A 26,126-nucleotide genomic window follows, 5' to 3' on the forward strand; every position below is an offset into this window, starting at 1 on the left:
CTTTTTGTCTTCCAGCAATGTCTGACTTCCACATCCACCCTCAGAATGCAGTGGTGGAGGAAGGCGGGGTAGCAAGATTCCAGTGCCAGATCCACGGCTTGCCTGAGCCAGTCATCCTATGGCATAAGAACAGCATGCCAGTCAACACAGACAATGAAAGGTAGGACATGTCCAAGCCATGTGCTGCTGGCCTTTCTCCAGGTGGGAAAAGATGGCCAGACTTTCTATTGCTTCCACAGCTGAGCTCAGACACAGCTAACCTGGGCTAAGGGTCTTGGCCAGTGTTTCCACCATGGAACACTCTTTTGTTTAATGTGTTGTGGCTTTTCTGGTTTGTAGGAGTACTGACATTTCCCAGGAGAAGTAGATAAAGCTGTTAGCTGATTTTGAAGGGCTTACAATGACCGTCTCTGATCAACCCCGCTCCAGGTTTATTTTCCAGCATTGAGACCTGCCCAGCAAGCCTCAAAGAGCTGGGTAGCTGTGGCATCCTTCATCCCTCCATGGCTCCATTTTGTGTAACTCTTTCTGAGACAGATCCATCTTGCCCATGGGTCCCGGACTCTTGCAAGTGCTGAATTTCACTGTGGCTGCCATTCCCAGGTGGACTCCCTGACGTGTGGCAACTGCGGAGCTCTGCAGAGAGCTTCCCACAGCACCTTGAGCTGCCATTTCCCAAACAATCTCCTAAGGAGAAACTCCAGCTGCCTCCCTTCCCAGCCCAGACCTGGAGCGGCACGTCGCCGCTTCCTGTGTTTGACAGGCGCTCCCTTGGCGTCGGAAGCCAAGGTCCCTCATTCCCTCAGCAGGCTTTGGTGCAGGGGCGGCGCAGCTGGCAGGAAACGCGTGCCCGCTGCCGGGAGACAATCGCTCACAGCACACCTCCAGCACACACTGACGCCCCTGCCCTGGGAATAGGCGAAACCAGGAAGCTGTAAATATTTTCCTGAAAGCCCCTATTCTTAAAAACATCAGTTCTGCAGCAGAATGTGGTTGGGTTCTTTGGAGGCAGGAGAGAACACAAGGGCTGGAACAATGCCTGACCTTCTCAGAGTGGCAGTGAACTTACAGTAGAAGGACCCAAGAGGCCCAAATCTGCTGTGGAAAACTGCAACTGTCAGGTTGTTTTTCCTTGCATTTTTCAGCTAAGCTTTTTTTAGCCCTGTGCAAGGTTGATTTGTTGAACTTGATCTCCTCTGAAGGCTCCTTACTCATACAGGTGCTGAACTGGGGACGTGGTAGAGCAGAGCCACTGATCTGAGGTGGCATCAGCAGAAGTAAGGGGTGGAGAACTGTGCTGGATGCCTTGTGGCCAGTGAGATGTTGCAGGACAGGTGAAGTTCCCCTGAAGTCCTTCATGCATCACTGATCCTTTGCATTTGAGCCCAGTTGTGGAGATGGTCAGAAATGTGGCAGGGACTTCTTTTCTCCAAGGCTGAGGAACCCCAGGGCTGAGAAGCCAAGACTTTTCTCCAACCCAGAAAGGTACAAGCTGTGCTTGTTCCTGCTGCTTCTCCTCTGGGGAAGGGAATTTGCCCAAGCCCTGGAGGATGTAGCCTAGGAACAGTTTCCTTACATTTGTGTCCTGATTTTGAAGAGATTTGGCTTTTTGTAGCAGTAAAGTTATTGGGGAAGTTTTTCATTGTCAGCTCAGTAGATTAATCTCTGACACCAGAGCCTGGGTGATGAGAGCTGCTTCTCTAACTGAATTGGATTTCTGCATTAATCATGCTTGCTGCATTTCTGCGTATAAAGTGTATATAAATTTGTATGCCAAGTCTTGCACTGGGAGGCTTTGAAGGCAGAATAATAGCTTTGGAATTGAATCTTCTAATGCTGTGGGCAGATTGTTAACAAAAATGAAGGCTTCTTGTAGTATAATTCATCCAAAACAATGGGCATTTTAAAGTGCCAGAGAGATTGCAATCAACTTGGGGCCGTGTAGAACTGATTGCTGTCGTGCTGCCACCGACACGGAGCCGCACGTTTGGAGCGCGGCGCGGGGAGCAGGTTATAGGCACTTAACCATATGCTGATATGGAGAAAGATATTCTTCATCTTCCGGACGGAAATGGATTATTAACTCATCACAGTGTAATGACTTACTACCAGCCAATTTAAACAAGTGGTTGCCAAGCAACCTGTAATGTATGTGTACATATATGTGTGTATGCATGCGTGATTTAAATGTGTCTGTGTTTTAAAGATATAAAATATTTATTGATGTTTACATTTACCCGCACAATATTTATTTTAAACATACCTTTTCATGCATTTGAGGTTTTAAGGTCATATGGGTTTGAGTCCTGGGCCTGGAGTGGGGAGTGTGGAGCACAGATTTCTGATGCCTGTCCTTGGTCACTGTGCTTCAGCTGATGAGTGGTAATTCCCATGTCATGATAACTCTAATGTCAGCTGTCTTCACATGCAAATGCACTGCCACAGCTATTCCACAGCTTAAATAGGAAGCATCTATTTTGTAGCCTTCCAACAAAAATCACCATTTCTCAAGGATGCATCAGGAGATAAATTATTTTCATTTATTCCCCTGTAAAAGAAGACCAGAGGCTCAAGTATCCAAAAAAACCTAAGAACTGATGCAGAAGCAGGCGTGGGCTCAGCCTAAAGGGGTGTTGACATCCTGGTGGTATTGGCACCTCTGCACTGGGGTGCAGGGAGCCAGCCTGCCTCGCCTGGATGGGTGTGCAGCCTGCTGTCACATCATGTCCTGCTTTGCAAGCTTTTGATTCTGTTTTCTCTTCCCACAGGTACACACTGCTCCCCAAGGGGGTTCTCCAGATAACGGGGCTGAGGGCAGAAGACAGTGGGATATTTCACTGCGTTGCCACCAACATTGCTAATGTGAAGTTCAGCCGGGAGGCCCGGCTCACCGTGTCAGGTTAGTGCCAGCTGCGCTGTCCTGGCTGCCTTCCCGCCTTCTTCCCACTGCTCTTCTGGACCAGGACAGTTTAAGAGAGCTTCAGGCTAACACTCTGAGAGGCGTTCCTCTGTCCAGCCATAACACCTTCCTTGTTCTGGATTTAGTTTTTAAGATCCCCTCCAGTGTGGGACATCCCAGATTCCCTGTGGAAATGGAGATTGCATCTTTGGAGATAACAGGCAGGGGAAGTCTTCCCAGGGATGGTTGAGTGGGTGTTTCTTTCTTACATGCAGCCAAAGGTCTTTCCCCTGAGCTGTGATGCTCCTGTCCATCATATTCATGTAATTGCTGGTACCCAGGAGCTGGAGGCTTTCCAGCACACATCTCACAGCTTCCCATCACCCTCCAAAACACTGCCTGGCCAGTGGTTCTGGAGCAGACTTAACACCTGTACCAAGTGTCATATTAGCCTCTGCTGCCTGTAAAAAGGCAGTACGTGTGAAGTGAGGTGAAGCTGAGGGAAGAGTGATGTTGTGTATATCAACTCTGATAGGAAAGAAAGCAGGTTAACTGGTTCTGAAAGACCTAGGAGCTTTGGATACCTGCTACTTATCTGTTTGCTTGATCTCTGCAAACAGTACCCACATAGAGGGAATAAAGAGCAGTAAATTATCGATGCAGTGAAGTTCTTTGTGTCAGTTTACTGGCCTGAGTTATTATTTGTCACAGGGCAGAAAGCTCTAGTTGTTCTCATCTGACCATCCCTCATTGCAGATGGATATTTTGCAGGTTTCCTGTCCATGAAACATTTGTGGTTTTTTCTCCTCCTTAAAGCAGTCGGATGATGAATATGGGCACCATGTGTAAGTGTTTGTTGAAGGGTTTGGACCATGTTTCAGTGCCTGCACTGCTGTAACTGGACATTTGCATGGAAAACTCATTGCACTGGGTTAAACCTCCATGGAAAAGGTTTATGCTCTGTGGTGTTTGCTAAGAACACACAAATATCTGTTAAATCAGGACAGCAGGTATGTGTCAGCATGTGAACCCTTGGCTTTGGCACGGCAGCAGAGGCTGGGGTGAGCCACAGAGGTGCACGGGGCATTGCTTTGCTGGTGTGGGTGTTGTGTCAGTAAATACTGAGCTAACGTGAGTGCTGCTGTGCACAGGGCATTAGGCATGATGGGGGAAGCAGAATTCTTGCAAATCTTTTGTATCTTGGGAATGGTCTCTCTGCTCTTCATGATGGCAGGAGGGCTCCCACTTTTCCCTGCCGGGCAGCAGCTTCAGCCATTGCTTCACTGGCAGAGAAGCACCAGGTCAGCGTCCCTGAGGTTTCCAATCCAAGCCCTGGCTTGGGAGGGAGGAGGGAGATGTGACAATGGGCTCTGGAAGCCTGTGCCCTGCAGGGTACTGCCACAGCCCGGCAGGAGAGGAGGAGGAGGGTGCTGCCCGTGGGGATGAAGGAGCCTGCTTGCAGCGCTCTCCCTCCTCTGCCTGGCGGTGGTGGCGGGGCTGCCGGCAGTGAGCAGCACAGAGATGTTTTCCAGTCCTGCTGATTGATTCTTTTCAAGTGCCTGCTCAGCGGAGCTGCTCCCGAGGGGGCTGCCTGCCTCTCTGCACTGACACCTTTCCAGTGTGAGCTGTGGCTCTCTCTGGGCTGTCCTTTTGATCAAGATCTGGCAGGCGACGCTCCTGTCCCTGCTGGAGTGCCTGTCACTGCTGGCAGTGCTGGGGACCTCCCCATCCTCACTGTGACTGCTGCTGGCAGAGTCCCTGGGGACCACGGTCATCATTAGAGCCTCTTCCCCTTTCAGAATAAATCCCTGTGCTGCCGTCAACCCTGCTGAGCTCCAGCAGCACTCGCCTGCCACGAGTCCTTCATTTTATCACTCCTTCCTTCCTGACCCTGCATCAAAGAGCTGGTGTGATTGAAGAAGGAAACCTCCTCCTTGATGTTGGGACATGGTTGGTCCCTTTGTGCAGTGCTGACATCTGACTTCTCTGTCCCAGTCCCTGCTGGCCCTGGAGCTGTCACTGCTGTGGGTGATGGGCTCAGCAGCAAAGCTACGGGGCCATTCCATGGCCTTTGCAGAAGGTGAGCAGTGGTGGAAATGCCAATTCCAGAGTTGGACAGCATTTGCCCAGACTCAGGGAGCTGAATCCACACTCAAAAACCTGAATATCTAAGACTCAGAGTAGAAATCAAAGAATGTGATATTTAAATATTTTATTGTCAAAGTCGTGTATTTCATAAATTCTGCTTTGAGCTTGGCTCCCATCTGCTGGTAGTCTTGGGTGACCTTGGACAATTCATTTCATTTCTCCGTGTTTTGAAATATTGAAATCGCTATATAATACGCTGATAATACCGTATTATTCTAAGCGTGAACATTTAGTATTGTGATTCAGAACAATAAATCTACATGGGTTTTAAAGGCACTCCAAGGTACTGAGGGGAAGGTATTGTTTTTCAGATCTCTTGGGGTTAACCAGCCGGTCATATGAATTTATTGTGCATTCTGGTTCTCATCAAAAAATCTGCATTTTATGGCTTGCAGTGAAATGCATTTAGTGAGAAAGTCAGCTCTTAAGTCACACTGACACGGTGATTTTTCTTGGATTTTGCCCATTTACACACAAGCTCGGAGTCGCTTTATCGCTCCCTGCTTAGCCCCCGTAGGAACAATTCCCAAACGAGCTGCTCTGATCTGTGCTTGCCCTTGGACCACTGTGGAATCCCCCTGCTATGCCCTGATTCCAGCCCCTGAGCTGCTGTGAACGGGTAACACTCAAAAGTGCAGGAAGAAATTGTTTTTCTCGGAGAAAAGCCCCTGATAGATAGATTTTGGTGGATCTCTTCCCTGTAACGAGCATTTTGAACATTGGGAAGTCCTTGTCCAGGAGTCAGTGTGGGCTGATCCCTTTGGCAAAGCCCAGCCAGGGCTGTGCTCCCCAGCCCTCCTGTGCCCCACTCCTGCCTGGGGGCAGATGACCAGCCCAGGTATTTCCCTTTGCAGGTGTACAGAGCTTTGTTTGCCAGCAGCTGTAAGATTGATGGAATTCCTTAAACACTGCTTTGACCTCAGCATTTCTGGAGTATTACCCAGCTCTCATCAGAGACAGGGAGGAAGACTAATGCAGAGATTTTCAGTGTTCCTGTTTACTGATGGAGAACTGAGAATATCTCTTGGGCTCTCCTCTCCTGCTTCCAGAAAATGGGAGCAAAGGCTGCAGGGACTTTTGGCCCAGGGATAAGGCACTTTTCAGGGACTCAGGAGATGTGGGTTCAGCTGTGGTATATATAACACAGGATGATGTTTTTGTCCCATGCTGTCATTCTGTCTAGTGAAATGTGTTTCCTTTTGCCTTTCTTGTGCCTGTCTGGTGTCCAGGGTCCTTGCACCAGGATTTTGTTCTGTTATGGGTCTGCACATCCATCTTGCATGATGGGTTTTATTCTTGGTTGCTGCCACTTGGTGCTACTATAGTGCAAATAAAGGATTAGTGATTGTATCACAAGCAGCAAATATGCCACAGCTGTATCAGTGCAATGGGATGCATCCTCTCCTTGCAGGAAAATGGTAGGAAAAAGTAGGGTGCAGTCATCAGAGAAGTTTCCTCTCAGAAAACTCCTGAGCAGGAGTCAGGGATTGTTACCTCCATCACTCCTTGTCCCAGGACAGGTCTTTTGGAGCAAGTGACACCAGCAGCTCCAAAGAGAGGATGCTCACAGAGACAGAGTTAGGCATTGTGGTCTGTATGGATTCTTGTGGCTTGAAATGCTGAAAGATAAAGCAACTCCCTCATTTATTTGCATTCCTGCTGTCTTTCATGTTGTGTTTTCCTTATATACCATGCACATCTTCTCTTTGCAGTTCACAGTGCAGTTCCTTTTTTATGTTGCTGATATCCAGGTGTTAAAAGGGCTGTTTGTGGCTGGATCATTTCTTCAGGAGTTTTCCCCAGGAATAATCAATGCACACTTAAAATATGTTCCATGTGACTGTCACACAAACACTGTGCTCCTTTTGTTTCATGTACGTCTCAGATTTATTGAGGGTTACACCAGCCACAGAATTTAGAATCCTGGAATGGCTTGGGTTGGAAGGACCCTTAAAGATCATTTCATTCCACCCCCTGCCATGGACAGGGACACCTTCCACTAGAGCAGGTTGCTCCAAGTCCTGCCCAGCCTGGCCTTGAACACTTCCAGGGATGGAATCCACAGCTTCTCTGGGCAGCCTGTGCCAGGGCCTCACCACTCTAACAGGGAAGAATCTTTTCCAAATACCTAACCTAAATTTCCCCTCTTCCAGTTTGAACTCATTACTCCTTCTTCTATCACTGCAGCTCCCGATGAAAGAGGATGTGTGCTTAGAAGAGATGTAGAGGATGCCTGAAGTCCTCGATGTTCCCTTTGAACAAGAGGCAATCAGGAGCATTCTGACGATGGTGCTGTCGTTGCAGGCTCCCACTCCACCGTGTACAAGGACCCCATGATCCTCGTGGGCCCGGAGAACCTGACGCTGACCGTGCACCAGACGGCGGTGCTGGAGTGCATCGCCACCGGCAACCCCCGGCCCATCGTCTCCTGGAGCCGCCTGGGTAAGCCCTGGGGTCACTGGGGGCTCCTCCTCCTCCTCCTCTCCATTGCCATCACGTAGGAAATAGGTGGGTGCCACTGACTGTTTCATACAACAACTGATTCACCCTCTCCCTTCCCACAGAAGGTAATTGTAGGCTTGAAGTGCTTTTTATCCTCATGTCTACACTTTGTTTTTTCTCTCTGCCAAGATTCTGTTTTCAGCTGTTAGAGAAGTGGGCTGGTAAAACCTGTAGATGTTTCATGAAAGGTGATAATTTTATCTTTTCTCAAGTGACAGCATCTTCTGCTGCTGCATCAAAAACATCACCACTGTTGGCCTAGAGAAGCAAAATCATACACAAACACATCTTTCACATAAAAACAGACTTAAAAGAAATTTGCTGCCTGTTCAGGGAGTTTTAAAACAATTTTAAGGGGGAGAGAATGTTTAAAGTGCGTCTGAAGCCCTGAAAAAACAAATACTTGCTGCTGGGGTCCGTGATATGTTTTTAAATCAGCATGGAAACCAGAGACAGTCTCTGATGGCATCCTGCAAGCAAGGAGGAGCAAAGGACTGTGTTTCTCTAAGGTTTATTTTAGGTTCTAACTTTGTGATGATAGCTTAGAAACTGTTTTGCTCAGAACAACACTTCCATTGCCCTACAGAAACCTGTGCTGAGTGAAGAGCTGATGGATTTTGTTTTATCTCCCAGAGCTTGTAACTCTGCCTGTGTGCACAGTGGGGTTGGGTTCAGTAGGGATTTCTGGAGATCCTGAGGTCCTTGAGGTCACATCAGCTTTGGGATGCTCATCTCCTGGTATGCCCCAAGGTAGCTGTGAAGCACAAACAGGGATAATTCTGTCTCATGCTGCTGTGCTGGATGTGGGACTTCACCCCCACAGCTCTCCAAGGGTCATGGTCAGCTCATGGGAGGGTGATTTCCCACTCCAGAGCTGCCTGCCAGGGAATGAGGAGTTGCATCCAATATCAGCTGCACATTTTTTCCATGTTTTCCCTCCTTGCATCCTCTAGTGGCTTGTAAAATCAGCCTTTGTATGCCACTAACTGGTATTTTTGCCTCCAGAGCCATAACCATCAGATTGATGCTGTTTTAAAAATTCCCCAGATACTCTATATCACTGGTTTGGTTCTTTTGGACACAAGACAGTTCTATGTTAGTGCTCAACTATAATAAACTACTTTATAATTGCCTTAATTATAAGTGCTTATTACCTTCTTCAAAACACTTGTCTCTATAGAGCAGTGCAATAATGAAGATGTAATGGCACCGTGCAATGTTTGTCTGGATGGTCTGAGTTCAGCATTGCCTTCCACCAAAACTAAATCCCCTCTCCACGCTACTTTGTAGCACAGTGGCAGAATCAGAGCTACTGAATGGGAAACAGATCTTGTTATTTTCCCTTCCCTTCAGCAGGAATGTTTCCTGTCCAAAGCATCACAAGGTCTCGTTTAAGATGACAGTGATCCTGACAGCGACGCGGTGCACGGGCTCTCTGATGACTTGGAGGCTTTGTCATCTCTTTGTAGCCATTTCAGGAGCACTTTCGTGTCTCCTTGTCTGTGTGATCACGGGGAAGGAGAGGGGTTTGTGCTGGACAGGGAGGTCCTCAGAGCATCTGTCAGCTCTGCCTTCCTCCAGGTGAAGGTCTTCTTCCTGAAGTTCCTCTTACAGATAACTCACTCAGCTTAGGAAAAAAATCTCTTTAATCCATTTGCAGAAATAAAAAAATCAACAGCCACAAAATCTTAGAGAGATCCAGCTGATTTAGCAATAGGAATGGCTTAATTTAAGCAAAAAAAGCCAATTCTGTGTGAGCATCTTTCTTGCCTTGTAGAAGTAAGGAAGAGCTGTGGCATTGCTGTTGTGCTGGGACTTTGCACAGGGCACATTGCCTTTTTGGAAACTCTCTCTGAGCCCCTTTGCTCACAGTTTTGACATTGTGGCATTTCTTCTGTCAAAAAGGAGCAAAAGAACAATTTTGCTTTCACAGCTTTCTGGTACAGAAGAAAGCAAGCCATAAACACCATTTGCACTTCTTGCTTTGGCTTTGCTAAAACCTGGCCGGTTTTCAGTGGGAAAAGCAGCTAGCTATATTTTGCTTGAAGGAAATCATTCAAATTCTGGGCCAGTTTTTGAGTGTCACACAATCAATTTTGAATTTAATTTCTTTGGGAATATGTTGTAGCCCCTGACCACAAACAGAATTCCTGTGTCTCGCCGTGCATGAAATGTCAACATTCATTAGAGAGCAGGCTCTGAGAGAGATGTAAAATCATTAAGGGTTTGTTCAGGGAAGATAGGGCTTTTCCTTTCAGAGCTACGCACTTCAGGCTTGGACCTGTATGTGTGCACAAATGAATATCCTGGGCACTCACTGCAAAGCCTTTTGAATGAGCGACGATTTTAATGTATCCTTACCCTTTAACTGACAGGCCACTGAGCTGGCCTCCATAAAAGGTACCAAAGCAGAATAATAAACTATTTAGAGAGATACAGAAAAGTGAGGCGAGAAAGAAAGGACAGTGATTATCTGATAGCGTTATACAGAAGTTGTCAGAAAGGGCCGCACAATGGGAAGGAAATTACTAAAGAGGGAGCCATTCAAGAAGTAAACTATACAACAATTGTAGGAGCCAATTAATTGGTAACTTATTGGACACAGAAGCTTGCAATAGATGGCTGACTGGTTGACAGGAGCACCGTTCCAGTAAGTGTTTAGAAATAATAGAGTAAATTTCACCACTTCACATACTGAATAGTCAACTGTTGCAATGTACTCTAAATATGCTAATCCACAGTGCCTGGTGTCCTCAGGAGCAGGAGACCCATGTGTCTAAAAAGTGGAAGGCTACTATGACACAATACAAAGAATTCACAAAAGACCTAAATGATCAACATTAGAAAGTTGTTACTTTCTTTCTACTTGCTACTTATAAAAGAAAGGCGTTCGTGTTGTTGCATATTCATATTGCCTGGCACGTTTTAAGGGGCTCTGTAATTGGTGCTGGTGTGCCAATCACTCGGTTAGCAGGCGGAGAATGGGCTCCAGAAAGCATCACATACACCTTGGAAAAATAAATAACGTGGCTCCCAAACTGCAGGCGTCCTTCATCTAGATTTCACCCCCATGGGGAACCTGAAGTACCTAAAGGCTGGAGGAGGACTTTTGCAAGGGTGTGCAGTGATAGGACAAGGTGGGAATGGCTTTAAGCTGAAAGAGGGTAGATTTAGATTGGGTGTTAGGAAGAAATTCTTCCCTGTGAGGGTGGGGAGGCCCTGGTGCAGGTTCCCCAGAGAAGCTGTGACTGCCCCATCTCTGGAAGTGTCCAAGGCCAGGTTGGCTGGGGCTTGGAGCAACCTGGGGTAGTGGAATGTGTCTCTGCCCATGGAAAGGGGATTGGAACGAGATGATCTTTATGGTCCCTTCCAAACCAAACCATCTTATGATTCAGTGAAGTCTCTACTTGTCTATAGCCAGAGCATCTTTTGGGAGCATCTCCCATTTGGAGAATGGTCTCCTTTATTAATTAGAGGTCACTCTGCTCTTCACAAGAGCTGAACCTCCCCTTTTTATCCTCATCAGCTGAGGGATCGAAAGAGAAAACCTGTCAGGCATTTCCCTCCAGACTGGCCTTTTTTCAGCCCTCAAATTTTCTGCTTTTGACTTCTTTAAAAGAAGCAGAAGGTCATGTTAAATGAGCAGTGGTTTCAAGCCTGCCTGGGTTCTGACAGCTCTGGGAACTGAGCAAGCGTTGGCTTTTGCAGTCTTTCAGATCTCCTCCATGAAGAGATGACTTAGTGGTGGCAGGTGATGCCAGGAAGGTGGATTTGCAGGGTTTGGATTGCCTGATCCAAACCATTCTTCAGGTCTCCCTGAAAGAAAACAGGGTTAAAATAAATAGCAACCCTTGCAAAGCAGGTGTGAGTCCCTCAGCACAGCGGTTCTGCAAAGTGCTGAGCTTTCAGGATGCAAGGAATTTCTTGTGTAAACACTCTGTATTATTTATATGTGTTGTCAGTGTTTGTAAGTTGGACTAGATATTAGCTGAAGACCTTCTCGCTGACTGCAGGATGGCTCAGGCTGAGGGAGGCACAGAGTGAGAAGGATGGAACAGACTGGGAAAATAGAGATGTTTCTGTAGAAGTCCTTTTCAGTGCTTTTGGAAAAGGAGGGTTTGAGTGAGAAGTGTCTGAGGTGATCAGGCCCAGTGATCTTTGTTGGCTGTTAGAGGTGGCCACACTGACCCAAATGGCAGATCCAGCAAGGCTTCTGAGCTTGGAGGGCTTTGTTCTCCAGGGAAATGAAAGATGGGCAGACAGGAGATGTTTCCTCAGACCACCAGACTTCTAATAGCTGGAATTGGAGAGATAACTGAGGGCATATAGATACTGGTATTTGGACTGGGTGGTGGGGAGGTGGGAGCACCTGCTGCAGGCTGTCTTTGCTTGCTAAAATGATGGAGGACATTGTAAATAATACAGTAAAACTGCTGACATTCAAGTCCCATTTCTGTGGTATTTCTCAAGGCACTGAGGTGATGAAGGATCCAGGTGTGACCACTTCACATCTTTCACTGGTCCCATCCCTCCCTCAAGAGAGAGATTTGATTTTTACACCTATTGTAAATACAGACTTCTGAAAGGTCTAACTTAAAAGATGAAATCAAGTTCAATTTGGATTTAATTCAGACCTCTTTACACTTCAGTTCAAATGCTGTTTGGAAGGAATGGTTCCTTGTTATTGCTCATTAAATGTGGGACAGGTCATGTTTTACTGTCCTTTTTATGACTGAGCCATTTACTGCAGCGGTGGCTTGGCCAGCAGTGTGATTCTTTAATGACATTGTTTTTCTGTCTCTAAAAGATCCAAGCATTTTTCTTTGCAATGCAAATAATGAAGAGCTCTGGCATTTCCCGTCTAATGAAGCAATGAAACCTTTAAGCTTCAAAATTTCCTGAAAAACATGAGTATGGAAGTCTCATGGGGAGGCCAGGTGGGGCCATCACCAGGGCTGGTTCTTGCTTCTCTGGTTTCTGTAGGTTCTTTACTCCATGAGAAAACTTGGGAGAACTGAACCCCTGATTCCTGTCTGATGAAAGGGTGCTCCCTTTAACTGCTTCTCCAGTAAAACTCCCCTGCCTTGCCCCTCTGCTCAGACACCCTGACATGTGCTAGGCCTGATTTAGAGCTGCCTTTGTCAGACAGTGTCTTAAAACACAAATCAATGAAACAATAGAAAGCAATAGCCTGATACTAATGAAACACATTGTAATTAGAGCTGGCTGGGAATTTTCCAGAGAAAATAGGATAAAAGTGAATTCCCTGATACTGAACTATTTCATGTGCCTCATATCCAGCACTTGGGGTGGGGGCAGCCCTTTTCAGTTGCCCTTCCAAGCCACAGTAAATGAGATCTAACCACCAGCTGAGAGACCAGCTCCTCAGCCTTGAGCTAGTGTGTGTTCAAGGGCCAAGGAATCAAAAATCCAGGGTTCTCTTACTTGCAGAAGCCACAAAAATCCATCAAGGGTTAACAGGTAAAGTGGTGTAACTTCTGGGTGAGGTAATCTGCAGGTCATAAATTGCTGGTGGCTGGGAAAGTGCATCAGGGAAGCACTGGAGTAGGTTAGCTCGACTTCTTCATGAAGCCTTTCTGTTGGAAATAGGCTATTGAGCTAAGTGGATCCCTGCTCATTCTAATGGAAGAATGCAGGCAATGGCTCAGAGATGATTTAACTTGGTTTAACCACTCTGCTGAACTGTGTTCTGGGTACTTCATCTTAATCTGAACACATGGTTGAAAGCTTTCACTTCTCCTGTGGTGGTACTTTGGGTTTTTAAGCAGCAAAGAGTGATTTGGGGCAAACATGTAAATAAGGATCTGATTTCTGCAGAAGGCAGTTCTGATAAGAGCATCAGCTAAATCCTATTGACTTTACTTGGCACATGGCAGTAGCAGAACATGGCACCACTCCATCAGTACTTAGATTGGATCTCACTGAGGGCTGTGCCCTGGAGAACCTTGCCCAAAGGTCCAGCATGTGACTCTTGTCCTTCTCCCCTTCTTTCAGACGGCCGCCCGATTGGCGTGGAGGGGATCCAGGTGCTGGGCACAGGAAACCTCATGATCTCGGACCTCACGGTGCAGCACTCTGGCATCTACGTGTGCGCCGCCAACAAGCCCGGCACGCGCGTGCGCCGCACGGCACAGGGCAGCCTCGTCGTGCAAGGTGAGCCCTGGCACCCCGAGGGCTTGGGGTGGGCAGCTGCTGACTTCACTCCTCTGGTGGTACCAGGCAAAGCACTTCTTTCCTTGACATGTGGTTTCCCAAGTGGGGGTGAGTCTGTGTCCCACGCAGGTGAGTCGCAATCAGGTGTGGTTCAACTGAGGCATCAGCTATTTGGGCTACAGTGATCTCTCACCCCATCACAGGCATTGTCTTAGCAGACTCTGGTTGTTACTTGTTACCATACTTGTGCATCTCAGCCGAAAGCCTGAATTAATCAGCCAGATTTGTCTCGTGGACCTTAGTGAAACAAGGACATGGTCACTGTTCTCATACTGGACACCTCTGAATGATAGATATGACTCCTGCAGTGATATGCAGCAGTGGATACCACTCACAGAGTATTGCTTTCCAACTGAAATGGCACCAGTAAGTCTAAAACCGTTTCCAAAAGGTCTGTGAGACTGTTTCATGTAGCAGTTGACACTAAGTCTGAGCCAGTTGCCAGGACCTAGTGAGGCACCCTTTGGAGGCTGTGCCCATGGGATACAGGTTGCTCTTCTTCCTGCAGTAACTGTCCTGAAATGCTACTTGTAAAGCGCAGTTCAGCCCAAAGTAGAGATCAGCACTAGGGAAAGCACACAAATCCCTTCCACATGCTCCGTGAGACCAGTCTCCATGGTGAGGGGAGCCAGGCAAGCATTTGAGAAGGCAAACCCAGCTGGCAGTGCGCTCTGAATGGCAGCAATCCGCCCCTGATTACAGGCACTCACCTCCTCTTCAAGCTAGTCCACTTAAAGCATCTCACGCTCTCATCAGCTCACTCATTAACTATTGACTGATGATATCCTGAATCTAAAATTACACACCTCCTGCCGGAGCTGCTAATTGAACCTTTCTGCTGCTGATGGGGAAAGTGCCCTGCTCCAGCCCTGACGCTCACCCTGCTCCAGCCCTGGTGTCCCCGCAGGAGTCGCAGGCGGTGATCCCGCCAGCCGTGGAGGAGCAGTGTGGAAGGGGTAGAAAGGGCTGCCTGTGCCTCCCGAGCCCCAGGTGCTGATCAGACAATGAGACAAGGTGAAAACTCACTGTTTCTATTGCTCTTGGATTTCTGGGTGAGCAGTGTGATGAGGGGACCTCCCAGCTGGCACAGCTATGAATCCCCTTATTAAGAAACACCAACCCCAGCATTAAAAGCAACCCCTCTGTACTGATACAAACCCTTCAGAGCTGCTGCAGGACAGCTCTGCACATGGTGCAAGTAGGAGAGGTCTCCTAAGCCCAAATGCCAAGCTGATGTCCAGGAGACCGGGAGGCAGACCCAAAACAATTTACTTGGAAAATCAATGAAGTTTTAAAAATTCAGCTATTGAATATGGTTGGCTGCACTTGTTAGCAACTGAATGAGAGGGTGAAAGGTAGCACAACTTCTCATTACTACAGATAGCAGTTTTTAGTCTTTTTGGAGATTTGAGCATCAGCTCTTGAACAACTGGTCTAGTGCTGGAGTTCAACTGATGTAGAATTACTGTGGATTTTCTCCTGGCAAGCCAAGATGAGAATTTGTCCCTAAAATGTCACTCACAGGGCCATAGGAGCCCAGTCTTTCTGCAGAAGCAGGATGCTCCTGCATTCAGCATCATCAGAGAAGGTGGCAGTGGTGTGGAGAAGTGTGGCCAGTGTGTCCTTGGAGTAACCCTTAGACAGGACCTGCAGTGTCCAGGACCCCAACCTGTATTGCCCACCCTTAAAATGCTTCATGTTTTTTAGGGGAATGTTCCCCAAGCAGGGTAGGGGCAGACCCTGGCCAGGCAACTGAGCTCATCCCAGGTTTGCTCACTCTCCCTCTGGAAGCAGTTTTTCCTGCCTCTGCATCTCATTTTGCCTGAATTTTCCAGCTGAGAGGTACAAATGATTGCTGTTCAGGTTCATCTGGGAAGAAAACAGTGATAATGACTGACATGGGAGACTGTGGGTTTTATCTTTGTCAAGATGTCAGCGATGCAAATTACATCCGTAAAGAGAAGAAAAGCAAAGAGCGGGCTATCAAAAGCCTGGTTGGAGAGGAAGTTAGCACAGGGCTAGGACAATACGGCATCCTCAAAGCACACCAGGCCAGGTACTTGCTGCCTTTATGCAGGGGCCCTTGAAGTGCCTGGAGGCACAAATTAACTTGCCCCAGTCTTTTGAAGGCGGGACGTTTTATAGGTGGGAAACTGTAGGAGAAAGGACGATGTTTCCTGTTGTAAGGCAAGGAGTTAGCAGGAGGCTGGAACTGAGACCACGTCCTCCCTCCTGCTGCCAGCAATGGTCCTTGTCCCATCCAACAGCTTCGTGGGCAGAGGTGTCCCAACACAGGGCTCTGCTCTTCCTCCATCAATAATGTCCTTTCCATTGCAGATTTTCCTTCAGATAATCTAACACCATCTTATTATCTTCCTGGGAATTCCTCCTCCCTCCAGAGGAGAAGGCGTCAATCCCCCACTCCTTCCCTCCCTGCCCTCCCTTGGCCATTTAGGCTCCTTTGATCTCTTTTGTAAGGTTCTCACACAAGAAAGTTTCCATTTTCCCTTCAGATCCCAGCGCAGCCATTTGAATATTGCTTTGTGCTGGGCTTCCAATGAAAGTCTCACGGGGGGAGTTGTCGGAGGGCCGAATGCGGCGCCGACTGAAGCCGAGGGTGTGCGTGTGTGTGAGGCGAGGGAAGAGCAGGCTTCAGTGGCAAGGGAAAAAATATATCAAAGCACTTTTCCTCTACCTCCTGTGCAATCTTTTGTGCTTTATTATGTGTTTGGTGTCATAACAAACTGATGGGCTGTGAATGGCCAGATGGTCACCAGTGTTCTCCACTCCACGCTTCATTTCCTCCTGAAAGCTATGCAGAAAAATGAGATCCCATCTCATAAATGAGGGCCCATCTTAAGGACATGGGTTTGAAGGCTCTGCTGACAATGCCTGCCTTGTTTGCCTTGCTTGCTGTTGGCAGGACTGGGCAGCGCTCCTTGGTCCAGCAGATCCGGCCACCGCTGCGCTTCCTGATGTTTCTTCCATCGTTGCTGCTCGCTGGCATCACAAGCCTTGGCTGGGGCTGGAATTCAGCAGCACATGAATTGCACTTGCTGTGGTTTAGGCTTGGCTCTGTGGTACTTGGTTTGTCCTTGAGTTTAGCCCTGAATTCATTCTGCAAACCAGCTTCAGTATGTGCTGTGTGAGTCAGTGTCCCCCATGGGGCAGTTCCCTTCCTGTCCACATTTTTCTTCTCAAGAAAAGCCACCACACAAGGACAGGTGGGCACTCAGATCTTGTCTGTCAGGATGCTGAAGTGAGTTAGGGTGTCTGATCCCTGTGGACCTTTCTTCCAGGACCACACTTGTGGGTGACATGGGAACATAACCTGCTGCCGTGGAGCTCCAGCCTGTACCTTGCTGGGACAAGAATTTCATGAGGGCTGAAAGGCAGCCTCCATGACAGCCTCCTTGAGGGTCCTCTGCCTGTTTTCCAGGGGACATGGGCACAGCTTCCATCTTTGGCCCTTCCAGTCCCATCACTGCTGCTGTAAGTTATTCAAGTAAACATCTGAGTATCCTCTAGAGTGAAGAAAGAGAAGCCAAGTGAGCAGCAATTGTCTTAAATCTCCTGTCACCATTTGCTGTGCTTGAGTGACTTTCCCATTGACCTGACTTCTCCTTTATACCCTTACTGTGGGTGCCAGTAGCCTAATTTATGAGGTTTTGTTGTTTCCATGTTATTCTTCCTTCTCTTCACCCCAGCCTCCCTTCTCAACCCTGCCACTCTGTCAACTTGAGAATTAATGACACTTCCTACTGGGATGCAAGAGGCATGAGTTGGTCTGGCACCAGAGCATTGGCTGTCAGTGCTCCCTCAACCTTAGGATCTTCTCAGTGATCCTTGGGACCATGTGTGAGCCATCAGACACTGCCATAAGCACCACACCACAACCTCACAGCAAGACAGCAAAGCTCCCGGATATCTTGGGGGACACACTGGTTGCTGGGCCCTGCTGACTTGTCCCAAAAGAGATGGAGCCCACTGGGGTCTCCTGTTAGAAGCTGCTGTTGCAGTGCATCTCCACGCTATCACAGTTTGCTGAGCACAGTAAAAGCTACTGAATCACTTTGTTAATGATTCTGGGGGTGGTATTAAGTGTTATTGCTTTTTGATACCAATGTCATGCTTTAAATATTCATTAAAACTGCAAGATCCCCTCCCTCCCATTAAGTCTTGAATAATCAATGCTCTGGTTTCTTCATACTTCACAAGCTAGGGCTGGATCCTGCCCACTCCTCCTTGCCACGTTTGAATCCTCTGCTCTTAACAGTGATCTCTATTAGTATCTTTATTAAATCTTAATGGAGGACTGAGAAATGCTTGCTCTGGCTGCCTGTGATGGCCTTTTGGCACGTAGTGTGGAAGGGGCAGAGGTGCTCAGGCCACTGCACCTCCATGCAGGGTGGGATGGGCCCTGGCAAGATGCTCTGTGAATTATGAGTGATGAGGAGGGTGAAGGGCTGCAGTGGGCAGGGCTTGGCTGAAGACAAGGCTGGCAGTCAGCAGGGTTGGCTCCTGCTCCTTCCCCACTAACCCAGGCATACTCTTGGATCCTTCAAAATTGTGTGGAAGGGCAGGGGAGAGGACCTGGGAGAGAAGATGGTTTTCTGCCCGGGAAAGGAGCCATTTGCCCTGAGACCACACACCAGCAGTTTCCTGAGGGCACCTTCCTCGGGGCACTGGTTATGAACACAGGTTGGGTGCATCCTGGTCCAGGTAGCAGAGGGACACCCTCTCAATCCATGTCCTTTAAACTCCATCTGTTCCCAGACCATGTCCTCTAACTCCATGGGTTTCTGTTTTCACCTGGGCCATTTTGGTACTACAACTTCACACTGAGACCTCAACAGGACAGAGCGATATCTGGGGAAAGCCAGGAAGAGCAGAACAGCGGAAGGGCAATCTATGTCTTGCAGTGAGGGATGCCATGGAACAGGGGACAGCTCGGCACAGCAGAGGTGGGATCCTGCTCCCCAGAGAGTTAAAGCAAGTTAGGCAGGGGCTGGGGTTGTGTTTAGCAAGGCTGCAAAGAGAAGGGATGGCAGAGGGGAGCAGGGACCCGAGGCACCCGCAGGCCATGGCACCAAGCAGCGTGACTGGCGCCGAGCCAGCGGCCGCAGCTGCGCGTTCGTTACCCCGAGTCACACGCGACCCCCTCCAATTACTGCCTCTTGACACGGGCTAATAAGGGAGGATAAGAGAGCCGGCGGCTCCACAAGGGCTATGCCGGATGCTTCTTTCCATATTTCAACTTTGTTTCTGCTGAACAAACGGTGGGTTTGAGATTTGATGAAGCGAGCGGGAGGCAGAGGCAAAGAGCCAAGAGGATCTTTAATGAAGCTGCAGCGAGGAGCTGGAAGGTGGCTGTGCCCTTCCCTGGCATCGTGGGTTTGCACCTGCGAGTGCTGCGGGTGCAGCTCGGCAGCCCAGATGAAAGCAGGGAGGTGCACAGCCACTTGCAAAATAATTGCTCCTGCAAAACTGCGCCAGCACAAAGCGGGGGGCGGGAGGCTGAGGAAAATCAAGTCTCTAATGCTCTCACTGTACACCACAAAGGGGCCATTCATGGCAGGGATGAGGGGTTTTCCCCCTGTTTATCCTTGCTTCCAACTTTTATTGAACCCATCCTGAGTTTTGTTTTAATCTGTAAGTCTAGAGCAAAAACACAGAAGGGAAGTAAAAGGGCAAGAGATTGATTGGCACATGGGGAAGTTTAGCAGGAGGTTCTGGAAGTACGTGTCCATTGGGTTGCTGGGATCAGGTTCATTAGTGGAGCCGAGCGCTGACAGCGGTGGCCTGACAATAAACTCTGCTGGCGGATACCCTGTACCAGTAACATAAGTCAGACCTGCCATGCTCCACTTCCCTCTGATTATTAAAAATGAAGGAGGGGGCTCCTTCAAGGGGGATAGGCTATGCAATGAATTCTTCTGTCTTCCTTCTTGGAGGACTTAGAATCTGCACAACTGGACTTTTACTCGCACACAAGTGCCTGTCCCTTCAGTTTGGCCATATTACCTCTTCCCTTACTGGCACACAGCTGGGAAAGACCTTTATTCCCCCAAAATGCTGCAGGAAACCCCAAGGGATGTTTTGGCCATGCTCAACTCTTGCATCCCCACCTGCAGCCTGGCCACTCCTCAGTATATTTCTCTAGACCAGTTTGCTCCCTTCTCCAATCCCTACATCTCTGTTCGTGGTACAGCCACCAACCCCATGCTTAGAAAATGCCAGTGAGTGGCTCTGAATGTGTCTCCCTTGATAATCTTTCTTTTGTCAAAAAAATTTAATGTCAGCCATCCGTTATGTGATGTCAGTCAGTAAATTTATTATGGAGCTGTGCCTCTTATCTGTTTGTCTTCATTGTGTCTGCTGCCGGTTCCACCTGATTTTAGGTTTCAGTAGCAACATGCAGTATATTTATCACTTTGCCCTTTGAAGCAGAACTGCTTGAATAATCTCACCTATTCGGCAGTGTCTGTCAGGCCCTGCTTTCTGTAGGCTGAAATGGTGGTTTATTCTGATAAATGATTTTAAATCTAATTTGAGCTGCTGGAAGGAAGAGATCGCTTTCTGTTTAAATATGTTACTGCCAAAGGTGAAAACATTTGGTGGCAAGGTGAGCAGCAGTTACAGGCATGTAGTCTTCTGCAAGGCTTGGCAGGACCCTAGAAGTCCCAGGCTGAAGATCTGGAGACAAAAGGTTCCCTAATCTTCTGCTGACAGGAAAAATTGCAGCAAATCTGATATTTTCTGCAGAGAGAACATCCTGCCAGATTGCTGTATGATATCCATACATTTCTTTCAATTTCAAGCAGTTTGCTAAAGCCATTCAGGTCCTTTAGAGGTAGCCAGGGTGTTGGTTGAGCTCTGCTGTTGAGCAAACAGCACATCTCCCGAGCTGCAGCTCTGGGGTCGCTTTCCCTGGGAGACCAGGGAGAGGTGAAGGAGCTTAAACCTTGGTCCTGTTTGCTGAACCCTGCAGGGCTCATCTCAGCTTTCAGTCACTTCTGCTCCGGCCTTCAGGCGCCTCCTGTGAAGCCATGACTGCCCTGGTGGGCAACCAAAAGGCAGTTTTGCATTGCTTACAGCCACACCATCCAAACCAGAGTTACCTGCTGCCTGTGCTGTGGGCTGGACAAGTATTCCACGTTCCGGGGCAGACAAGGCTTATTGACGAGGTGTTTTTTTGTACCAGGATAAAGTGGGATCATCAGGACTTTTCTCACCCTCTTTCTCCTTCCTCCTCTCAGCCCCAGCAGAGTTTGTGCAGCATCCCCAGTCCATTTCCAGACCCGTGGGCACTACTGCCATCTTCACATGCGTGGCCCAAGGGGAGCCCCCTCCCCAGATCACGTGGCTGAGGAACGGGCAGATCCTGGAGACCAGCGACCACATCAAGCTGAAGAACAACAACAGGTAGGTCCTGGGGCACTGGGCTCTGGCACTGCTGTGGAAATGGGAGTGGGAGAGATGTTGGATTGCTTTCTGCATAGCAAAGAGCCGATGGGAAGGTGGCAGTGTTCTGAAGCAGATCTGTGTATTCGACTTGGGCTTTGATAAACTAAAACACTGCTCCAGTCCTGCTGGCTGCACCTTACAGTATTACAGTTTGGTGCTCCATCAATTTTTGTGCCAGGACATCAGCATTAGACTTTGACTGTTGATGCAGGAACCCAGGAAAAGTTTTGCTTTTGTCCTGATTATCATCTGGGTATTTCTGGAAGGGCTAAATGCTGTTCCTAGAGCTGACAGGGACCACATAGAGTCTTCAGTGGAGGAACTGTGCTTTAATGCCTGAACATTGACCTTCCTGGGCGTGCAAATGCAAATATATCAGAAATAATATTTGTGTGGAGCCTGACTTTCACAAAATTTTAGCCTTTTATCTCACCAGGGAAGAGCGTGTTCTCTGAGTACTAAATAACTGCATTTTCCTGTGAGGGGATGGGGATGTTTGCACTGAGGAAATGATGCACTTAGTGTGAAAATTACCACTCAACAATGTAGTTTCTATGGAAATAGCATGAAAAAATATACTACAAAATAATAGCACCTGTATTGTAAAGCTGATGTATTGGTAGAGGTTTGTACTCTGTGGTGTCATAGAGCTGCTCTCTATATTAACAAATGTGTCTCAGGAAAGCAAGTACCCAGCCTCGCTGGAGGGTCTGGACCTTCAGTTTAGACAGTTGGGAAGTGCTGTGCAGGCACCATGGCTTGTTCCTCAGGGGACAGGAGTGAGTTTATTTTTCTGAGTGTCTGTATAATGTGGCTTTTTGTTGTCTTGTTTGAAGGGTTTTAAAGCTTTGTTACATGAGTGATGGAAGGATGTGTGATGCAAGAAGGATAAGGTGTGAGGGGTAATAAAACCATCTCAATCAGCAGAGGTTTTCTCCTAACTGAAAGTTTTTAGAGCTTCAAAAAACTTTGTATGTTCTCACACAGATGACACTCAGCTCAGGTGTGTGGTCTTCTACTTCATGGCATGGCTTTCTGAGGCATGTCTGCCCTTTGTGGCATGAACAGAGCAGAAGGGGTAGGAGGGAACTTAGTGCATCCCTTTTTGTTGATGAGGAAGTGAAGTCAAAAGTGATGAAGTGGTCATTAAATCCATGGCAAAAGTGACACTGAATCCAGCTCTGTGTCTTGCTCAGTTGTTTTCCCTGTGAAATCATTCCTGTTCACTTGAGGAGAGCAGGAGTCAGGTCTTTGGTCATGGTCACGTCTCCTGGCCAGGTCCCGTGCCTGGAGCTGTGCTACCCATGCCCATGAACTGCAGCTTGGTGAACATCTCTGTAATCGTTTTCTTATGGGAATCATTTAATGCAATTTAGCATCAGTATTTTCCACAGCAAGCTGAATGATCAGATTTCAGCATCTGGCACAGGCTGAGGGAGCTCAGCCCGTTCCTGGGGCTCAGCTGACACGTGGCATCTTCTCAAGCTATAGTAATGTGATTGTAAAGCTGAGCCCTCAGGCTCTTGTACTCAACAGTGTTGAACTTTTGTTGTCTTCCACACTAGTCTTGGTCGGCTCCAACCTCCAGCTCCAGGCAAGTGGCCATGCCTGGTGGTTTCCAAAGCTGTCAGTCTGAAAATGCCCTCACTGGTGCAGCAGGGCTGGGAACTCCAAGACACAGAGGAGACACATCAATGGATGATTTTTTACCTGAGCTTTTTCAAGTTTGCCCTTGTTTTACTCTCATGGGCATAACTAAGTGCTGTAACCCACTTAGTTCCAGGCAGAATCAGTTTGTGGTTATATCTTGGATTTATCAGTCTGTTGCGCTTGGAAAATATTTGTCTGTGTAAAGATGGATCTCGAATACACTAGTGATGAAGCTACTAAACTGCAGCATGAGCTTTTTAATTAGATTATATGGTTTCCTAGAAAATTCATTTGGATTAAAACTCTGCTTAATATTGTCATAGAGGTCTGAATGCCCCCTAAGGGACTTTTAGGGAAAAAGCAGTAAATCATCCCAAAACATATCATGCGCTAATTGATTGCAAAATGTGTAATTGGGAGCAACTTCATTTTTGTAAATTAACGCAGCCAAAAGCAAGGTTCAGACCTGCAGAAGATGGTGTTTGAGATTCTGCTCTATTCCTGCAAGCAGCACAAACCCACAGCCAATGGATCTGTTGCTTCCCAAAGCTGTGAAGGGCCCTTTTGCATCTGCCTCACCCCACACTGTCACTCATATGCAGTAACTGCAAATCCAAGGAGAGCATACCCTGCAAGGTGAGGGGACTCCAAAAACCCTTCATTGCTGGGATGGAGCTTCAGGACTGGATTCACTGGAGATTGGATGTGACTGCTGGTACAACATCAGACATTCACTTGCTAAGCAACTTCCAGGCTTTCAGCACAGTAAAATCAGCCTCACGGGCTGCATCCAATAAATATCTCATCCCTCGTGGTGCCTCAGATGTGAATTCCCATCACCTGATGTGTTGACGGTTTCTGGGCACATTAGCATTAAAGATCAGCCTTCTGCTGTGCCCTCTCCAGAGGTGGTTGTTATGTTTTGAAAATGCCAGCTGTGTGGGAACAAAATAGCCAATCGATGATTAGCAAAAAATCAAAAGCAGTTCTGGGATAGCGGATAATTGTTAATGAAAAATGCATGAAGGCTCAGGCATAGGGAATTGTGGGCTTTTCCATTAAAAGCTGTGAATAAAAATGACTGAAGGAGCTGACGATGGGGCTGCCTTGCCATGCAGCCCCTGGGCTGGGGATGCAGCCGATTGCTGTCAGGGTGAGGGGCTGAGCCAAGCTCTCTGAGGGAAAAGCTGATGGAGCCTTATGGCCTTTGGTAGAGCCATCCCTGTGTCCAGCAGTGGCAGTCTGTCCTTCTATGCTGATCAGAGATGCCCATGTTGCTCCTGGAGTGATTCTGATAGATCATGATCCAAATGCCTGAGAGGTATAAAAGGAAGTTCTAGCAAAATTCCTCACCAGCCCATCCCAGAAGTGGAGTACTGCTGCAGAAGGAAGGGGTGGTTACTGGCCAAGTTGGGCTTGTGTAAAATTAATTTACACACGGGCTTGTGTAAAATTATGTTTCTAGGTTATTACTTCAAAATTTACAAGGAAGCATGAAATAGCCTCCAAATTACCACTGTGAAAGGTTTATTGCTTTTCTTCCTTTGACCCAATCAGGTTCAGGGGGGTAATTTTCAGCCTGGAAGTGTATCACACTATGGGGTTTATATTGCCATAATAACAGGAACAAAGGCCAACATCTTCAGAGAAGGCAGGCTCTCTAAATATTGATTTTCCAAGAAGATTATATTTACAAATTGTAATTAAGGGACTTCATTTGTTCCACCGGAAAAGGGCTTTGTTAGAATTTGGGCTCAGGTGGCATTCGCTCTGCTTGATGACCTTTGTAAATTCTTCCTCACTGTTTTGCCCTTGGTTTAGTGCTCTGGAAATGTCTCACTTCCAGGGCCATGAATGTTCAAGGCTCATCAGGGGAAATACTCCTTCGTAAATAAACATCAGGACAACTTTGCTCTTCTTGCACTTCTCGTGCTGTTAAATCCCAGTGCAGAAACAGAGGGGCCTTCAAGCACAAACATCCCAGCTCCTGGGACCTGACAGCCCTTCTGGTACCAAACCCAGGGAAACCAGAGGCTGTCATTCCAAAGGTGGCTTTTTTCTGTAAACCCTACATTAGCTGGGTGTGGAAAGGTGCAGATGGGTTTGTACATCCCTTCATGGTGCACACTCCCTACAAACACTTCAATTTGTACAGTTTTGGACCACATAAGGGAGGACAGGCAAGCCTGCAGTTCCTTATGCCATGAGTTTGAAGATGGTTGTGATTGAGGGGAGAGTGCTCTATAGCAAATCATATTTCAGTTCCCAGAAGCATGACAAATAAGTATGTGGAGGATGGGGATGTGAACCCGCTGCTCCTGATTTAAACATAATTTATGGGTTTGACTTTGGAGACACGTGGAAATGGCCTTTGCAAGGAGGATGGCTGCACAAATACACAAAGCCCTCTAAGCAGTGTGGAATCAGCGTGATCCTTGCACCAAGCAGGGATCCTGTGCTGGGATCACACAGCCATATCCCACAAAAAGGGCCTGCAGCAGCCCCGGATCAGCCAACGGCAACAGGCATCAGCATCTCCTTCTCATGTGGCTGTGATTATTTTGCTACCAAGTTGCCTGTGTAATTTCTCTGTGTGCTGCTCCACTGAGCTGCTCTTGAAGTGCATTGAGTCAGGAGTTTAAGTGTTTGTTCCAACTGTTGCACACAGCAAAATCCATCAGCAGAAAATGGTCCTTACACAGGAGGCTTTGAGGCAGGACTGAACCCATAGTGGTGTAGCCTAAAATTAGTCTCCCCTAAATGAGGTTGGGTCTTTTTCTGCTCCAGCATCTGTGCTGCTTGCTTGGGAAAAGTTTGGGGGACTTTCAGTTTAGCAGCAGAGAGCTCTCACAGGTGTCTGCACTTGCAGTCCTACTAATACAGGCTCTGCCCTTCCTTCCAGTAGCTTTTTCTGAGATATTTTGTGCTTCCTCATGAAGATGTAAAGGCTTCTCTGCTTCCTGGGGCAGGATTCAGTTAAGTCTGTGATTGTACCCTGTGGCTCATTTAAACAGACTGTGGCTGGGACCAGCAACAGCCTTCCAGAAGCTGCTCTTGGATGAGTCTGAAATCACAAGATTGGGCTGGGATCCTGGCCAGTGAGCTGCAGTACCTGCAAAATAGAAATGAGTCCTTCTGCATAACCCAACCCAATTTCACCTAGGGTGTTCTGTTTGATATTTAATGTCAGGATGTGTAAGAATATGCGTAGAATATGTGTAGAATA

General features: G+C 47.7%; 1 protein-coding gene and 1 long non-coding RNA gene across 2 annotated transcripts in view; one reads left to right on the forward strand and one right to left on the reverse strand.

Annotated features, from left to right (window-relative positions):
- The window catches only part of IGDCC3 (immunoglobulin superfamily DCC subclass member 3), a 100,220-nt gene that overhangs the window by 56,437 nt on the left and 17,657 nt on the right, over positions 1–26,126 (forward strand). Inside the window, exons 3-7 of the mRNA XM_074549155.1 lie at positions 16–160; positions 2,769–2,899; positions 7,352–7,489; positions 13,565–13,723; positions 21,043–21,208. Of these exons, the coding sequence (XP_074405256.1) occupies positions 16–160; positions 2,769–2,899; positions 7,352–7,489; positions 13,565–13,723; positions 21,043–21,208 (739 nt within the window). The remainder of the gene's footprint in view (positions 1–15; positions 161–2,768; positions 2,900–7,351; positions 7,490–13,564; positions 13,724–21,042; positions 21,209–26,126) is intronic.
- Positions 153–26,126, reverse strand: part of LOC113458788 (uncharacterized) — a 68,727-nt gene continuing 42,753 nt past the window's right edge. Inside the window, exon 4 of the long non-coding RNA XR_012582076.1 lies at positions 153–26,012. This is a non-coding gene — a long non-coding RNA (uncharacterized LOC113458788). The remainder of the gene's footprint in view (positions 26,013–26,126) is intronic.

Source organism: Zonotrichia albicollis, chromosome 11, assembly GCF_047830755.1.
Source record: "Zonotrichia albicollis isolate bZonAlb1 chromosome 11, bZonAlb1.hap1, whole genome shotgun sequence".
Lineage (NCBI taxonomy): Eukaryota > Metazoa > Chordata > Aves > Passeriformes > Passerellidae > Zonotrichia > Zonotrichia albicollis.